Below are 16,556 nucleotides of genomic sequence, written 5' to 3' on the forward strand. Positions count from 1 at the left end.
CCCCCGGGTCCACCCCCAGTCATCCCCTTTCCCCTTCTCCAAATAAAAGATGGTCGAGGGGAGGCAAACGCTCTCTCTCAGCTCAGCTACTTTCCTGTAAACATCTCTGGTCGTCTGTCTCATTTGAAGGCTTCTAACTGCAGGGAATTGAGTGAGCAGGGAGCTATATTTCTCCCTCTTTGCTTCTGCTGATGGTATTTGCTCTGCAGCTGATTCAGGTACCGATTTTAGAGCTACTAAAGTGCTAGATTGCCCGTGCTACCTCTCAAGGCTGCTCGAGGCTTTCTAAGGCATTGAAATACAAGCGCTAGCTGGTATAAAGCTGAAAAGATACCTTCCGCATGTCCCTTCATATCTTTGTTTGGTTTTGCCTAAAAAGAAGTTTGAAAACTCTCTGAGGCTGGAGTTGGAAACCTCTCCCTCATCCCTATAGAGGCATGCTCAGTATCCCTGCTTTTATTTCTTTCAAGAAGAAGCAGCAAGTATATAATAACATCTAGAGCTGATTTCTTTTGGTTTCTGGCTTAAGGGTTGTCCGCTGTGTTGTTTTGAATAAGAATACATGAACTTCATGATGGCTGAAGTGGAAGTGAAGATGGCTGATGGAAGTGCTCATATTTTGTAGGTGTTATGCTATTGGAGTCAAAGAGAATATGATTTTCTATTGTTATTTTTCTCAAGTTCTCTAACAGTAAAATATTAAACCATATAAATACATGCAGATATATCTATATCCTCAACTGGTTTGCATTTAACATTTTCCAGTGTCTGATTATTATATTAGGGCAATTATACCACTACCACAAACCTTCACTTTCTGCTCCAAACACCACTCTTCAGCTGTTTAACAATATTGTCTTTCATTTGGAAGAAGAATTTGGTTTGTTTTGGCTTTTCTTTTTATTGCAGTCACTGGTACTATGTAGTGTAATGTTTATCAGTATACTTAAATGAAATTAAGTAATCAGACATTGCCCTCTGATTAGAAGATGGTGGTTTTGTGGTTTTTGACTTGTTTTTAAATCCAGCTGCAATATTTCATTCATACACCAATATAAGGTATTCCAAGTATGTTTTGTTTTCTCTCAGTTTATCCACTGGTAGTCCTTGTGCTCTGCCGTGCTCTTTTATCACTTACAATAGAACTATTAAGTGGTACCTTGACTAACTCATCACCTGAGTTTGCAGGCTTTTAGTTTCTATCTATCAACATGAACTGTTGACTTTGCAATGTCTCACTACCCTTGACTGAGCCTGTGCTGTACTGTAGTTTTGTATGTCCAGCGTAGATCTTCTCATTCACCCTCAGTCATCTCTGCACAATTAATTCATAGTTGCTCCTTGTGAACAGGGACAGAGATTTAGTCCAGGTGCAAGTTTGCATTTTGGATTATTCACATTCTCTCTGTTCATCTGTTTGTCGGGTGGGCAAGCAGTCACTCTGCTGCTGGAGTTAATTTTGTTGTTCTGTATTGAAGGGACTCTTAGCTGTTGGAGAATTTGCTTCCTCTCTTTACCGTTACAGCTCTAACATCTCAAACGGTGGTTGCTGGCATTACAGAATTGCCTGGGTTATGTTATCCTGGTCTTCGCTGATTTAAAATCATCACACTCATTCTGCTTAGACTCTGTAGCTGGATTGAAGCCTGGTACTGAGTCGCAAATTGCTTAACTACATGATAGTAATTCACTGTTCATAGAAGTGTCTTGACAGTAAAATCCTTCTCTGGCTTGAAAACATTTCCATTTTTCTTTGTCTTCTATGCAGACTATTTCTTGGTTTATTCTTTTAGTCAAAGCTGGCCCTTAGTATTGTTATGATGAAAGAGATGAGATTTAGAGGAGAAAAAAAAGATTTGTTGAGTGCTCAACATGTTCTGAGTGTAGAATGTTTTCTTCTGTTTCTTAACTGTATGTGGAAGAAAAAGTATCTTTCATTGTTCAACAGTCTTCAGTTTTACTGAGCATTGTTTTTGTTAAATTGCAAGCCATCTCAAGAAATTGAATATTGCTGTTGAGGCTGTGAGGAGCAAACTTGTGCACAAATTAACAGCCATTCTGTATTCTAACTCTGCATCAAGTCTCATAGCTGTTTTAGGTACTTGCTCAGTTTCAAAGACCTTAAAAGCAATGATCTTTTGTATTACTTCGGTATCTGCTTTTAATAGATTTACTTAAATAACCAGCTCCTTAAGCTGTTCAGAAGTAATTTGATGATTTGCAATCAAAAAGCTAATAGCAGCAACAATTTCAGCTACATCTACCTCATATGTAAATATATTTCACTTATTTCTGGTTTTTTTTCAGAACAATCACTTCTGGAGCTCAAATACTGTATTACTAGTCTCTTCCTCAAAAGAATTTTTAAAAGAAGGAAGGAAAAGAAGGGAAAAATGCCTGAACAAGGTCCCTTCCAATATTTCTGAGCTGCTATGTTCTTTTCTTATTTTCTGTCCCTATATGTAGATTTAAGTGTCATCTCAAACACATATATGGTTACAGCTAAATGTAATATCAATGTCAGTGATTCTTCAAGTGAATTTAAGGGTCCAGAAAAGCTTCTTTCTCAAAGTTATTTCTCATAATTTTCAGGAGTTTATGTAGTACAAATTTTCACGTAGTACAGATTCCTGCAAATTTGGTGTCTTCCACATGGTTGAGAAGCAGCATCAGCAGGAGTGATGGCTGGCTACCACTTTTTAGATTTAATGAAGTTGTTTTGAATCTGTCTTGAGTCTTCACTTGATTCTGGAGTTCTGTAAAACTGTTCCTGATTGAACAGTTGTTTCTAAGCATGATTAGTCATCCTCGTAAAGGTTTTTAGGGGCCCCTAGCTGCATGTCCTCTCTCTATGTGTGTATGTATGTATATGTCCCTGCAGATAAATACAACCCCAGCAATCCCATTGTGTAGTCTTTCTGCAGAGCTGGACTAGGAACCTTGACATACTGTGTGTGTTGTACATGACGTTGTGTTTTTGTGATGCAACAGAACACTATTTTTAACAAGACCATCAACTGGAGTCTTGTAAAGAACTGTTCTTAAGTGTAAATTTTCTTCTAAAAATTTCTTGGTTTGGGTATTTTTGTTGGGTTTTTTTTTACCCCTCAGCAGTTGTATAGACCTAAGCCAACTTTCAGTAGTTTGAAGGACAAACAAGAAAGAGCACATAAAAAAGGAAAGGAGCAAGATGGCTGCCTACAAGCCCACATTTAAATTATGTGGATACAAATAACATAAATTTGTGTCTTATTGTCCCTACTGTAGCCCGAGTCAGACTCCCGGCTCAATGGCACCTCTCCCTGTGCTTCGCCCCAGCACTCTGCCCTTGGCTTCCCGCTCGAGCAGGACACAAGCTCACAGTTCCATCAGACAGGTGAGTGTTCTGACCAGATAATGTGTTCATGAGGCCATAGGTGACTACTGGATAGGTTTGTTGGCATCTTCTGGAAAGATTTTTAAATCAAAAGGAATGGATCTTTGTGATGCTTCTGCTCAGTGCAGCTGGAGGTGTTGCTTCCTCACACTTGCAAAGAGCTGCGGTATCCTACGAATCCATGTGACTCTGAATTACAGACTTCTGTCGATAGACTCCTTGGTTCCATCTATTCTGACCAAGTGAATTTCCTGGGCAAATCCATCCTCACTGAAAGGGTAACCAGACTTCATTGGACTGAAGTGGCCAAGAGCTGTTTGTCCTACATATACACATGGACCCAAGTGACCTGTCAGATACAGGCCCAAATGTCCAAATCATGTAATCTACACTTCCGTCTGCTTTAAAAATTCTTGTGTAACCTCTGCTTATCCTGGTATTTTGATGTTCCCACTCCCAAAAGGTTCACAGCTTTAGGAACAATTCAGTATTTATAGGTACAGGCTCTGCACATAAAGGGATTTCTCTCTTGAAAGATTATTTTAAATTCTCCAGTATCAAAACTCATTAATTCCACTGGAGTTAGCAGAAATAACTATCATCGCATGGTCAAAAGTAGGGGGCAAGGGAAAATATTTTTCTCAAATTATCTTAGGTGCAAGTTCCTCCTGTTTTTCTTTTTAAGCCTTGTGTTATAGATTAAATATTATTTTGTTTCTATGGAAAACAGGAAAAATATTCTCTTGCATACTGAACAGTTTTCATTCAGCACTAACATATGTTTTTACTTTATCTGGAAAATCATGGAACTTCTTTGAGTCTGATTTCATGCAGTGGTAGATTTGTGAAAGATGCTGTCTAATAGTACTGCCAACAACAGAGCCAGTTACGTTCCCTAACCATTCTCTTGGCTAATTTTAAGCATCATTTTTCAAATAAATGGCAAGGAGGATTTTAGCACTACTGAAATGGCTGGTACATATTGAATAAAGACCATCTAAAAGATAAATATTGGGATTTTTTCAGAAAAAGAAAGGTGTATTCACTCAAACTTACATGACAAATCATATGCAGTTGGAACAGAATTTTAGTTGAGTAGCTACTCAGTTTAATTCCCTCATCTTGTCAACATTTTATTTATTTTAACTGTAAATTTTTATATACTGTTCCTTGCTGGCAACTTGTTCTAGATAAATCTTGGATGCAATGGTTAAGCTTTAATAAAAGAGAAATGAGTTTGACTGCAAATCTATAATGTAACTTCCACTTCCTCTCCCAAGGCTGGCAATTATCAATGATAGTTCTTGCACATTACAGAGGCTTGAGGTAGTGTTTTCCCTTGAAATAAAAAGGAGTATTTAACTGGAAGGTTGGATAAGAATGCCTTTTAGAATAATGTTGTCCTTTTTTTTTTCTCTTCTTCTTACAAAATTCTTTTTTTTGTTGTTGTCATATCTGCAGATGACTTGTTAGTTCCACCTCATGATACCAACACAGATCTAACAGATGTTATGGAGCAAATCAACAACACATTTCCAGCTTGCTGCTGTAAGTTGAACAAAATAAGTCTCTGAGGATAGTATTGAATTTGAGGTGGTCTTTTGAAGAAAAAAAGCTCAATCTTGTGGTATTGACTAGGAAAAGAAGTATCTTTGAGGAGATTTCTTGTCAAGATATGCAAGCTATATAATTCTGTTCTTTAAAATTCCTCCACAGACACTATTTGTGAAGGTAAATAAATGTTCTTGTTTTAAGTGGAAGTGATTCACTGTAAAGAAAGCCTGTATCTCAATGTCGAATTTTCAGCAGTGCCCACATAAAGGTAAAGACATCTAGAATCTCACTAGCTGCTAATAAAAACCTTTTGTAGAACTTAAGTGAATGCAGATTCAGAATTTCTGAATGCCGTTTTTGTAATAAAGCTTGAAAAAAAAGTTTTTAGACCATTAGTCCTTAGACTAATTACTGAACTAGTTATTAAATAGACCAGAGGAAATCTGTGAATGCAGCACATAACACCTTTTCCTGCTTAAATACAGTGGAAGCTGATATTTTTTTCAGTGTCTGTTAAAGAAAGATCAAAAGGAAAACCAGCTCATTCCTTATGCTTGTCTTGTATCAGCTGACATACTTAACCTCCTTCTTCCAGTGTCACTGCACTTGCAAAAGTGAGGAGCTATCTCATGTATTTTGGTGGGTCTTGTAAAATACATTTATACATATACATGTCTCTCTATATAGATATTTCAGCTGTTTTGCCTTAGAAAAACAGTAGTGAAAGCTTTGATATATTCTCAAAACTGTTGAAAGTTTCAAATGAAATGTAATAATAATGGTCAGTTTTAAAAGGCAGGAGTGAGAGAGTGGCTGTTTATGCACAGTTCTTTTGGAAGCATCAAGACTGAACTCTGTGCTATTTCATAAACTCTGTGAACCCTGTTAAAATACCCCTTTTATCTCTTGGCTGTGAGTAACTGATCACAGAAGATGCACTTTGCTTATTTTGGAAAAGCAGATTAGGTTCTAGCAAAAAAGGTCTTGTTTCAGCTGTCCTTTTTGGTTGTTGATGAGTTCAATTGTTTAGAGCCCATCGTTCTGGAAATTAAGGATTTGATTCTAAGGAGCATCTTGTCTTGAAGTCAACAGCTGGTGGAGCTCCTCAGCACACCTCCAGGATGTGTGTGTACAGATCTGTATAAATGCAACTCAAGCATTTGTTCTTGGTTTTGCAAATTACTCTCTTGCTATGTGACTATACAACTACAGGGTCATTTGGCCCAAATGAATTTAAAGCTAATTTAAAGCTTGGTAATGATAGCTGTTCTCCAGGACTGGGAAACAGAAAATATTCTGATTCTATGAACAAACACCTTGAATGAGGCAGGAGGATACTGCGAATGAAAACCATGGCCGCTTCATATTGTGAAGTGTATCTGAGCATTTAAGATTAAAAGAAGGCACAGTTCCAAATTTCATGTGGCTTTTTCCCCGTTGTCAGGCTAAACCACACTCTCCCAATTAGGTACTACTTATGTTTGTTCTCATTCAGTCATTCTGTAACATCTTTTACTTGGGAGTAAATTTTTTTGACTGTGTCAGATTCATATCTGAAATGTTTTAGAAGCCTGGAATGAGGATTATTAGTCTGGCCTTCCCAAAAAAGTGCATTAGACTCTGAGTTTTGCTAAGGAAGACCATGACAGACCATCTAAGTCCATCATCTTTTCCTGTGGCTGTTCAAGAGGGTTCTGTCTTCCTGGCCGGACAATTGTCCAACCTGTTCTGTAAGACTTTAAATTATGTAGATTCCATGGACTTCTCCTAACATTAAAGAGCAACATCCTTACCCTTTTTAATTATAACCAAGCTAAATTTTATCTAAACACATGCAACATCTCATGTCCAATTATTAAAAAAAAAAGTAAAATACTTTTTTCGCACCCTCGTCTTTACTTGTCTCTTCTGCCATGGCCTTAACCTCCATTAGGAGTTACTGGAGTTACTAGCACCTGAGCCTTATGCAAATAATTTTTATCCCATTTTCATCGTTTAACAGAGACAGTTGTCTTACTTGCTTTGTTTGTTTTCATGGGTTTCAGGTTATAATTCATCTTGAAATCAGTCTTACTATTTATGCTAAATATCCTTCATGAAGCAATTATTCATAGAGTAAGGCCAGCAAGGCTTTTAATGGTGGATTTTGCTGTTTTGTGGTTTGTTGGTTTTATTTTTTTCTGTCCTTCAGATCCACTGATCATAGATATAATGCCTCCTTTTCCTTCCTTATTTATGTCACTTGTCCTCAGAAGTAGGCAGGTGTACAACACTGTGCAGAAGTCTTGTCTGTGCATCTGAGTGACATCCAGAACAGAGCATTTTTAACAGATGATACTGTAATACATCACTCAGGGGTTTATATGGTTACAAGTGGTGAAAATGAAATAATTCATAATACCTACATATTTGTAATGCTATAAATTTGAGAAAAGTAAGTTTGTGAAGAATTACAGCATTACAACACATTTCTAGTTAAATGTTTAGTCTTTTAAAGATAAGTCTTTTTGTTCTTCTGTAGTATGGGATTTTCCCAATAAGAGCTTTGTTTTTAAACTGTCAAGATGCAGAATCATGTAAATTTCTAACCTTTTCTTTCTATTTGCAGCAAGTTTCACTGGCAGACCACAGGTATGAGACGCGTTTATATACTTGCATAAGCATTGGAAACAAAGTAAAGCAAGTGGAAAAGTTCCATTAGAGCAAAGGGGCTGGGGTGGTTTTGTCTCCATTTTTCCATAGAGGTCTATTTGGAAGTTAGACTGATACAACAGAAAGGCCAGATTCCAGCATATCACAGGTAGTAGAAAATTTCTACAAGTTCAGACACTGCCAAAGGTGTTATGGTTCTGCAGTTAGGCAGTGCTGACCTGATGGAACCAATTTGCATTTATTGGGGCCAATTAGTTTCAAGCCAGCATCAGCTTGCAAGATCGAAGCTGGTTCTTGCAAAGACATTCCATATATCCTTGTGCCCTGGTTCCCGCAGCTCCACTTTCAGGACCTATGGGCACCAGTGCACAAGGATCAGGAGCCACACAGCACCTTAGGCATTAGATTAAGCTGCCTGCTCTAAATAGGCAAGCACTTCAACAAGAACTTTAAACACTGCAATATTGTAAACTTAGATTTCTTTTAACCTGAGTCTCAGGCCAATGCATGTAAATTGTTAACATACAGGGATTTTTTAAGATGACATCCCAGTCCTGAGCTGAATGAGCCCAGAGCAGTTAGAAGTTTCTGTGTGTGTTAACACATGGTACTGATGTTGTTTCTCATCACGACAGGCCATGTGAAGTGTTCATGTGAAGTGAGCCAGTGCTCCCTGGCGTGCAGCACAGCCCTGTTCTACAACCTGCCGGCCGCACGTTCCACCTCATCAGAAGCCTGCACGGGACCCCGGGACACGCGGTGCGCTCTGACCGCGTGTTCTACTTGAAACAGTACAACACTGAATACCCAAAGACGAGGATGTTGTTTTTATAGTATCTTTTTTTTTTTCCTTCTTCCATTTCTATGCAACTGTAAATTAACGAGCAGTGGAATATTTGTCACTGATTTGTATAAATATACAGCCAGGGGAAAAGGGGCAGGGGCTTTATATACATTCTTTTTGATAATCGTAAAGAGAACTGCTTAAGGAGTTTGGAGCAAAACATTACAGTTATACATTCCTTTCAGCTCTTTGCTTTTGCATTGTAAAGTATTCTTAGTTTTATTTTCTCACACCTGTAATATTCTGTACTGATTATTTATATGCTAACCATCTGACCACACAGATTTCAGAATATCCTTGCATTATTTTCAGCATTGGCATATGAAGTTCCCATAATCTGTATTATTGTTACTGGTTAACAATAACTGTCATTAGGTGCAAGATACAGTATTTTAATTCAGTTAAACAAGGTAAAGTCTCATTTCAAGTCATAATCAGCATCCTCATGTACCTAAGTGGTATTTTTAACTTTCTTTTCGTTATTTCCAGCCAACACACTCCATTTGGAGGATTATTTTTTTAAGCCTTATGTTACTTTGAATCAGGAGATAGCTAAAAAGAGGACTTAGATGATGGCTTAAGTTGGTTTTAGTAAGAACTAAGTTAGTGTAATCTTTCCCAACTTTGTTCAAAGACAAAGCTTTGCTGTTCCCTGCTGTGCCAAACTTGCTTCAAGTTTTGGAATTTGCAGTCTATGAAGTAAAGCTCATTTCTGTGAGATCCCCTTCTTTTGTCTTCCTCTTGGAAATGAAGAGACAATTAGAAAGCCCTTTCCAATACTATTCGCCACAGAACTTTCTCCAGAACTGCAATGCACTTAGATGTTATCATTTGGCATTGTAATCTTGCAGATCATCCTTATCTTTGAAATGATTTATTTATGTACTTTTGATAAGGATCATTATGGGAAACTTATGTCAGTGATCAGATGACCTCTAGTTTAAAGATTATCGTAAGAGATTTTAATGCCTTCACAGAGTTTACAATGCTGCATGGACATTTGCTTTAATTCTAGGACATACCTTTAATTGGTAAAACTGCATGCAATATCTTTCATGTATAGTAGAGAGAAACAAAACTGTGTTGTTCTTAATTATTACTGAAGGAAAAAAAACCTTATCTCAAAATGCTATTGAAAGAGGTGTAAAATTCTCTACTGCTACTAAAAGGATGCTAGGGGACATTAAAAGAGCAGGTAAGGAATTTCTAGTGGTTTTGTGAAGTTTTGCCAACTAGATTGTCCTGCACCCACAATATTTACTCCTGAACTGCTGTTGCTCAAGGAGTGATTCAGGCACAGTGTTGACCACCTTCTACTGTTGGCACCAGTGCCAGTTCTTTCTGAACCCTTTGAAAATTATTTAACCACTCTGCCTCTGCTTTCCCATCTGTAAAATGGGGGTGATAGTATTTACCTCTCAAAGGTGATGTAGGACTTAGTTAGCATCTGAAAAGCTCTGTAGAATTGCTAAGTGTTAGTCTTGAGCAAGTGGAGCAAAGTTGTCAAGGTGAAAAGAGAAGATGCTGGCTCCTATAAATGCTTCATCTATTAAAATGTTATGTAGTTATTCTGAGAAGAAGAAATCCCACATTTTACAGAAGAGGAAAGCCATGACCACCTTTCTACCTCAGACCTATCTTCATAAGTAGTATTGGAAATAGCTTTATATTCTGTTCTCTGCAAAGTACTTGGCTTTTATTAAGCTACATAATTCTCTAGGCAAAAAATCCTTAAAAATACTCCCAACATAAGTATAAAAAGAACTCAGTAGTGAATTTGGTGGGTTTTATTTTTGTTCTGAATATGAGGCTATGTATAAAGTTGTTTTTCTGCCTGTGTTTGTATGCATCCTTTGTCCTCTGCTGCCAAGTAAATGCTGCTTCAAACACTACATTGTAACATTCTTCTTCTGAGACAATAATAAATAAAAGGAATATATTGCAGTAACATGAGAAAAAATATGGAGTTCTTCCAAGTTTTGTGGGTTTTAAGGATGGCACATCTCATTGCTAAATGCTGAAAATTTCATTCTGAAGATTAACATGAGCATGCTGTAATAGTCAATTTGTATAGCCTAGCTTTTTCTCAGTATGGTTTGAATTTATATAAATAAGCAGTGGTTTTTTTCCTCATAAGTCTTGCATATATTCTCCAGTTTTCCATCTTTAGTGATTTTAGTCTGGAATCCTTCTCAGTTTCATGACAGATAGTAAATCTGATCACTGAGAACCAGACTGCTTTTTTTTTTTTTAATGTTCTATGCATGTATTACAGAGCAGCAATAATGCATGAAGCTCTGTCAAATAGGAGAACTGTAAATGAGTCTTCAGGTTTTTGGTAGCCTTCAGTCAACACGCTCAGCTGAACCACAGCATTAGGTATTCAGTCAGAAAGTATATTTCCTACCTTGTGCTGGTTTGAGGTATTTGCATTAATGCAAATTGTGTTAATGACTGTGTTAGAATTGCTACACTTAAAGGAAAAAAGAAGTCCAAAGCCCTAACACTTTTGTTTCCTTATCATAACAGTTGGTACCGGTTTCATGTTTAATTGTTGGGTTTTGTTTGGTTTTTTTTAACTCTAACAAATGTCAAACATAAGTGTCAAAGTAATGACCTTTTCCCTCAGTTTGTAAAAGGATGGTTATCAAATAAGTTGTAGGGAAAGAGAAGGTTTTTCACATTATTCAAGTGATTCAGCAGTTAGCAAGGAATTTGACTACAGAACTAGCAAATATTAAATTCAAAAAGTCGAAGTTCTGTATTTAGAACAGTAAGTGTATCTAAGAGGAAGAGAGTGCTGGATTAAAGCATGTATTAAACCACACAATCTGTCATTTTTAAAAAAGTGAACATTTAAATTATATGTTTGTAGAGTTGAAGGCAGCAGAAAAGAGAGGTATGGATCAGTACCAGGGCCTGACTTTGGGAATACTTTATGGAAGTGCTCCTGTCTACCATCTGCACCCTCTGTGCCCTGACTGCTAAGGTAGCAGGTGCCAGAGCTCTGTAATGCTGCCACTTAAAAATAGTGCTTCAGTGCTGTGCCACAAAGGTCCTGGTCCTTGGCAGGGGGAACAGAATGACATCCACTTCTCACCAGCCACAGAGCTTTTCTCAAGGGTGTTGGGGACAGGGCTTGGCCACTTCTGGTCCTCCATGCACAGTGCAATGGTGAGCATTCCCTCACTTTGCCGCCCAACCTTTACCTTTAAGCACCCACCAGCCTCTTATGCTGTTATTTTGTCAGGCCCAATAAAGCCAACCTGATACTTTTCATGGGAAGGATTATGTCTGTGTCCAAAACACATCTATGCAAAACATGAGGAGGGACACCCTCCTGCACAGCCCAGAATGGATGGCATTGGTTGATAGCATATCTGTTTAAATTCTCATTAGAAAGCATCCTTAAGCTGTAGTATTAACATGTCAGTTCATTTTTTCAGAGAAGATGCAAGGTTGATGCATCTAATTACAATCAGAGGGTAGAAGTCCTTCTGCTATTGGGGCTTCATCTTCAGGGGAACTTCCACAGTGAAACAATCATCTTCATGTGGGTGGTATTATTTCTTCTTGGACCAAGAGAAGGCTCTTCAGATGTTCAAAATCAAGACAGATGATGAGACACCAGCCCTGCTAGGTCAGAGATACTGGACAAAGACCATCAGTATGCACATGACAATTTGTGGCACCTCACTGTCCTGGGTCAGGGGTTCTGTCCTCTCTTCTGTTATTTCTACAGCTGAAAAAAAACCAACAACAACAACAAAAAACAAAACCCGAACCCTCACCAAATGACAAAATTAAAAACACAAACAAACAAACCTAAGTTCAGCCAAATTAAAAAAGTATTACTGGAATGGGCAAGTTTTGGATTTATGCAGAAGACCAAAATATTTTTCTAAGCATTTACAGTACAAATTACCCCTTGGGAAAGAATTTGTTCATTATATGTATTTTTTGTTCTCTACTTTAATATGGAGTTTCTTCAAGACAAACCTTCATGAAAGTACCTTTTTGCAGCACTGCAAAACTGAGTAATGGATCGTGTCTCCTGTCATGCAAAAATGAAGATGTCATGCCATATGGCTGAGAATTCTGTTCCCACAACAACAGCAATAAAATCAGTCTTAAAATCCTGGCAAGGTGTAAATTAATAACAGTGGGGTATGAAAAAAAAACCCAAACAACTTCTAGGGGGGGGAAATTTTTTGAGCAGGAAGAGATCTCTTGCATCTTAAAAGCAAAAAAGCTCTCAGTAGTCATCAGCTGTTGTGTTCCTCAAACAATGTTTTTGAGGCTGGAAAAGGTGAAATCATTCTTGGCTCACATAGCTTTGGGAACGTATCTTCTGTCTTTAGTGCCACTTCCATGGTGTGCCAGCAAGAATTACAGTCCTAACAATTTAAATTTATAAATAAGAAAGAAAAGCTGCATGCAAGTGCAGCAGCCACCTTCAGAAGGGATAGGTAGTGTTTTCATCAGCTGCTTTTCTAAACACCTCTGAGACACCAGGAGTGGGCTGGTTCAGCTCATTTTCCCAGGCATCTCAGCACTGCAGCAAACTGGTGCAGCCAACACAAAGGTATCATTGAAATTGAAACCTGTTCTATGTTAGTATGCTTATTAAAAGTGAGAATCCAGGAGATCTGCATAGAATCCAGAGAGCTGCTGTGCTAGTCTTGAGTACACTGGAAAGGAAAAAAAAATTAAAAAACCTCATACACCACCTTAGTGTCTATGCTTTGCTGTCTGTCCTCTCTCACTGTTATCTCTGAATCTGTATTTACAGATTAACTATTCATGCTCTTGTTAGTCACTGTCTTTTTGCAGTCAGATAAACACTGAAAATGTTTGGTTTTCTGACTGAGGTGGGTTAACCCTGACTGGATGCCAGGTGCCCACCAAAGCCTCTCTATCACTCGCTTCCTCAGCTGGACAGGGGAGAGAAAATATAATGAAAGCTCATGAGTTGAGATAAGGACAGGAGAGATCACTCACCTAACCCACAAATGACATATACATGAATAAAAAATAGAACAGACAGAAGATACAATAGTGACTGCCACTGACGGTCCACATGATTTAAATGTAAATGGAAGTAAGGAATGGAAATACCTAGATCCTCATTCTTGATGATCAAAGTGACCTTTACCTTCTTCCAGTCCTCAGGGTCTTCCTCTGTTTCCCATGACCTTCCAAAGGTAATTAAGAGTGGTCTTGCAATGATACCAACCACTTCTCACAGCACTCATGGGTATGTCCCAACACATCCCATGGCCAGTTCGGTACATCCAGTTTGCCTAAGTGTTCCCTAGCCTGATTTGTCTCCACCAATGAGGAGGACATCTCCCTTGCTCCAGACTTCTGGCCAGTCTTACTAATAAAGACCGAGATAAAGATGGGATTCAGTACCTCAGACATTCCTGTGTCCCTTGCCACCAGGTGCTCTTCATGTTTTCCCCAGCCTGCTTTTTTCTGCTGATGTCCTCATCAAAGTCATTTTTATCACCTTTTGTATCCTGTACCAGGCCTTGGCTTTCCTAACCCTGCAGGATTGGGCAGTATATCTGTATTCTTCTTGATCCCCAAACAGGCTGAAGTCTGCTCTCCTGAGGCCCAGGGGTGTGATTCTGCTTTTTGACTTAATCCATTTGGAATCCTGAGCACTACCATCTCATGGTCACAGTAGCTACAGCAGCCCTTAACTTTCACATCCCTTACCCGTTCTTCCTTTGTGAGTGGGAGGTCCAGCAAGGTCTCTCCTCTCCTCAGATTCTCAGTCATTTATATGAAGAAATTGTCACCAGTACACTCTAAGAATTTTTCCCTCAACAGTTAGTATAATTCTTGCACGATGTCCTGAAAAAATCTTTTGCCAGAGAATTGTAACACATGACTAGAGGACCTTTTAAACACAGATGATTTGGTTGATTTTGTTCAGTATCTCTGAAAGTATTTTGGTGAGCAGTTGTGAGAAGTTTAATGAATGGCAGCAACACCCAGACAAGTAAAAACATCCAGCTGTATCTCTGTCTCTCCAGTGCCAGCAGCCCCTCTGGAATGGAAAGTGTAGCTCTGACCTACTTGCTTTCAGCAGACTGTAATTACAGCACTAATCAATTTTCTATAAAAATACAGATGTGAACAAATAGAAAACCCGAGTGGCTGAAACATGAGCAGAATAACAATGTTATTTCATCCCCTAAATCCCAGTTTCTGCAAAGTAAAACCAGTGAAATGGCAGTAAACTATCAAAATAACAGTTGAGTTTATTATGAAATACAAGCCAAGCTTGATACACAAACAAGATATACCATAGGATTTGTCAGTCTGCTGCCTACTTCCTCCCCAAAATGTCTGCTTGCTTGCTGTGAAAGGAAAATTAGTGATGGCTTTAGTAGAAGAGAATTATTTTGGCATTCAAACTCATCTGATTTCTCAAAATGCAGATTGTTCTACCCATTTGGTAGGTGTCCGAAGCTGGACCCAGCAACGCAGCCCCAGTGTCCCCAGATAAAAGGGAATAGTCACTCCCTTTGATCTGCAGATTAGAGTTTTGTTAGGACACCCTCCCTTTGCTGCCAGAAATTCTTCTGATAACTATTCACATTCTTGTTACTGCAGGCACTTTGATTCTCTTTCCCTGCAAATCACAGTATTTATAATATTATTTAGAAGAATGGGATTAGGAGACAAATATTTCCTAATATGTCCCTTTCATTTAGCTGCTCTTCTTGTAGAAGAATCTCTTGTTTGCCCAGGCATTGACTCATATCTGGGTTGGATTGACTTCTTTCATTCACATGTCCAGAGATAGTCAACCTTTGAATGTAAAAAAGCTGAAAAACCAAACCACACCTAGTGTTTTAATTAAAAATTACATAATCTTGTCCATGTTTTTGCTCACTTTATTATTTATGGCATCTCCTGTAGTTTAGAAATTACTACCAAGTGGACAAAACTGGTACACTTTCCATTTCTCTGCCCAAAGCAGGGCTCCCACTGAAAGCTTCTTGGAAAGTTTGACTAAAATAACAACTTGATGAATAGGACAAGGTCATTACATGCCACTAAGTTATTCCTTAAAGGGTGACCACAAGCATCCTCAAACATGATCTCTTCTTGACACTGCTGATTTTAGGGCTTTTAAGGTTAATAGAAACCAATACAGGAAAAAAAAAATCCATCATACCTTTCAAGGATCTTTGAAAAAAACATCACTCTACATTCAGAAGCTTAAGCCTGTCAGCCTTGTCTCCAGTCACTGCGTTTATTTATTAGCTTTTAACCCAGTTGCAAAGGAAAGAGAAGTTTATAGCACATCTGTTTCCACAGAGATTGGATAAAATATGGCAGTTTAGTTAATGAGAGTACTTTTTCTTAATCTATTTTTGCTTGGATAGCTGATATAAATAGATGCTTAAGAAAAAGAGGTGTTTTTTTTCCTAGTTTCTAATAGTAGTATTATGCCCCTCTCAGACAAAATGTACATAGCAAAAAGTTGGATTACATGATGTGATTAAAACCAAGATATTCCAAACCCATCTACCCTCCTTCCTAGACTGGCAGAAGTGACAAGGCAAAAATCAAAAATATTACTGCTGTAATGAAGCAGATGTAAAAAATCAGTCCTGAGGACTACCCTTCCAATAAGAAATGCCTCAAGTAGCAACACAGAAGATAACATGGCATTATTTCAGTTATGTATATATATACACATATAGCATATTATACTTTTATATACATACACACACTGGAGACAACTGTGTGTAAAAGGACAGGATTATACCAGTGAAAGTTTAATAAACATTTATGAAAAAGAAAATAAAATGGAAAAAAGAGAAATCACAGCTGGCTCCCACACCATTTGCCTTAGCAGCTCCCTGGAGCTCCCCCATCCCCATCAAGGGCAGTCTCCTCCCTGGAGAGGCACTAATGGCCCCTGGAGGCTCCCACTCCATCAGGCACTCCAAGGCCTTGTCCTCCCCACCAAGGAGCAAGGCAAGAAGGGGGATATCCCAGTTCAGTCCCATCCCCAACCTGGGACCACTTAATATTCTAGTTCAGCAACACTGAAAAGGAAAGCTGTGTTTATCTAGTGGGTATTAGCAACATAAAGGCGGTAAT

General features: G+C 38.3%; 1 protein-coding gene across 8 annotated transcripts in view; it reads left to right on the plus strand.

Moving 5' to 3' along the window:
- UTRN (utrophin) overlaps positions 1–10,374 on the plus strand; it is a 357,859-nt gene extending 347,485 nt beyond the window's left edge. For all 8 annotated transcript variants that reach the window (XM_042017303.1, XM_042017301.1, XM_042017304.1 and 5 more), the window contains 4 exons: positions 3,268–3,376; positions 4,838–4,924; positions 7,539–7,561; positions 8,218–10,374. In XM_042017303.1, coding sequence (XP_041873237.1) covers positions 3,268–3,376; positions 4,838–4,924; positions 7,539–7,561; positions 8,218–8,226 — 228 coding nt within the window. In that variant the 3' untranslated portion in view covers positions 8,227–10,374. The remainder of the gene's footprint in view (positions 1–3,267; positions 3,377–4,837; positions 4,925–7,538; positions 7,562–8,217) is intronic.
- The last annotated feature ends 6,182 nt before the right edge of the window (positions 10,375–16,556 follow it).

Source organism: Corvus kubaryi, unplaced genomic scaffold (assembly GCF_017639235.1).
Source record: "Corvus kubaryi isolate FWS band 111438036 unplaced genomic scaffold, C.kubaryi_AGA036_p1.0 split3-73, whole genome shotgun sequence".
NCBI lineage: Eukaryota > Metazoa > Chordata > Aves > Passeriformes > Corvidae > Corvus > Corvus kubaryi.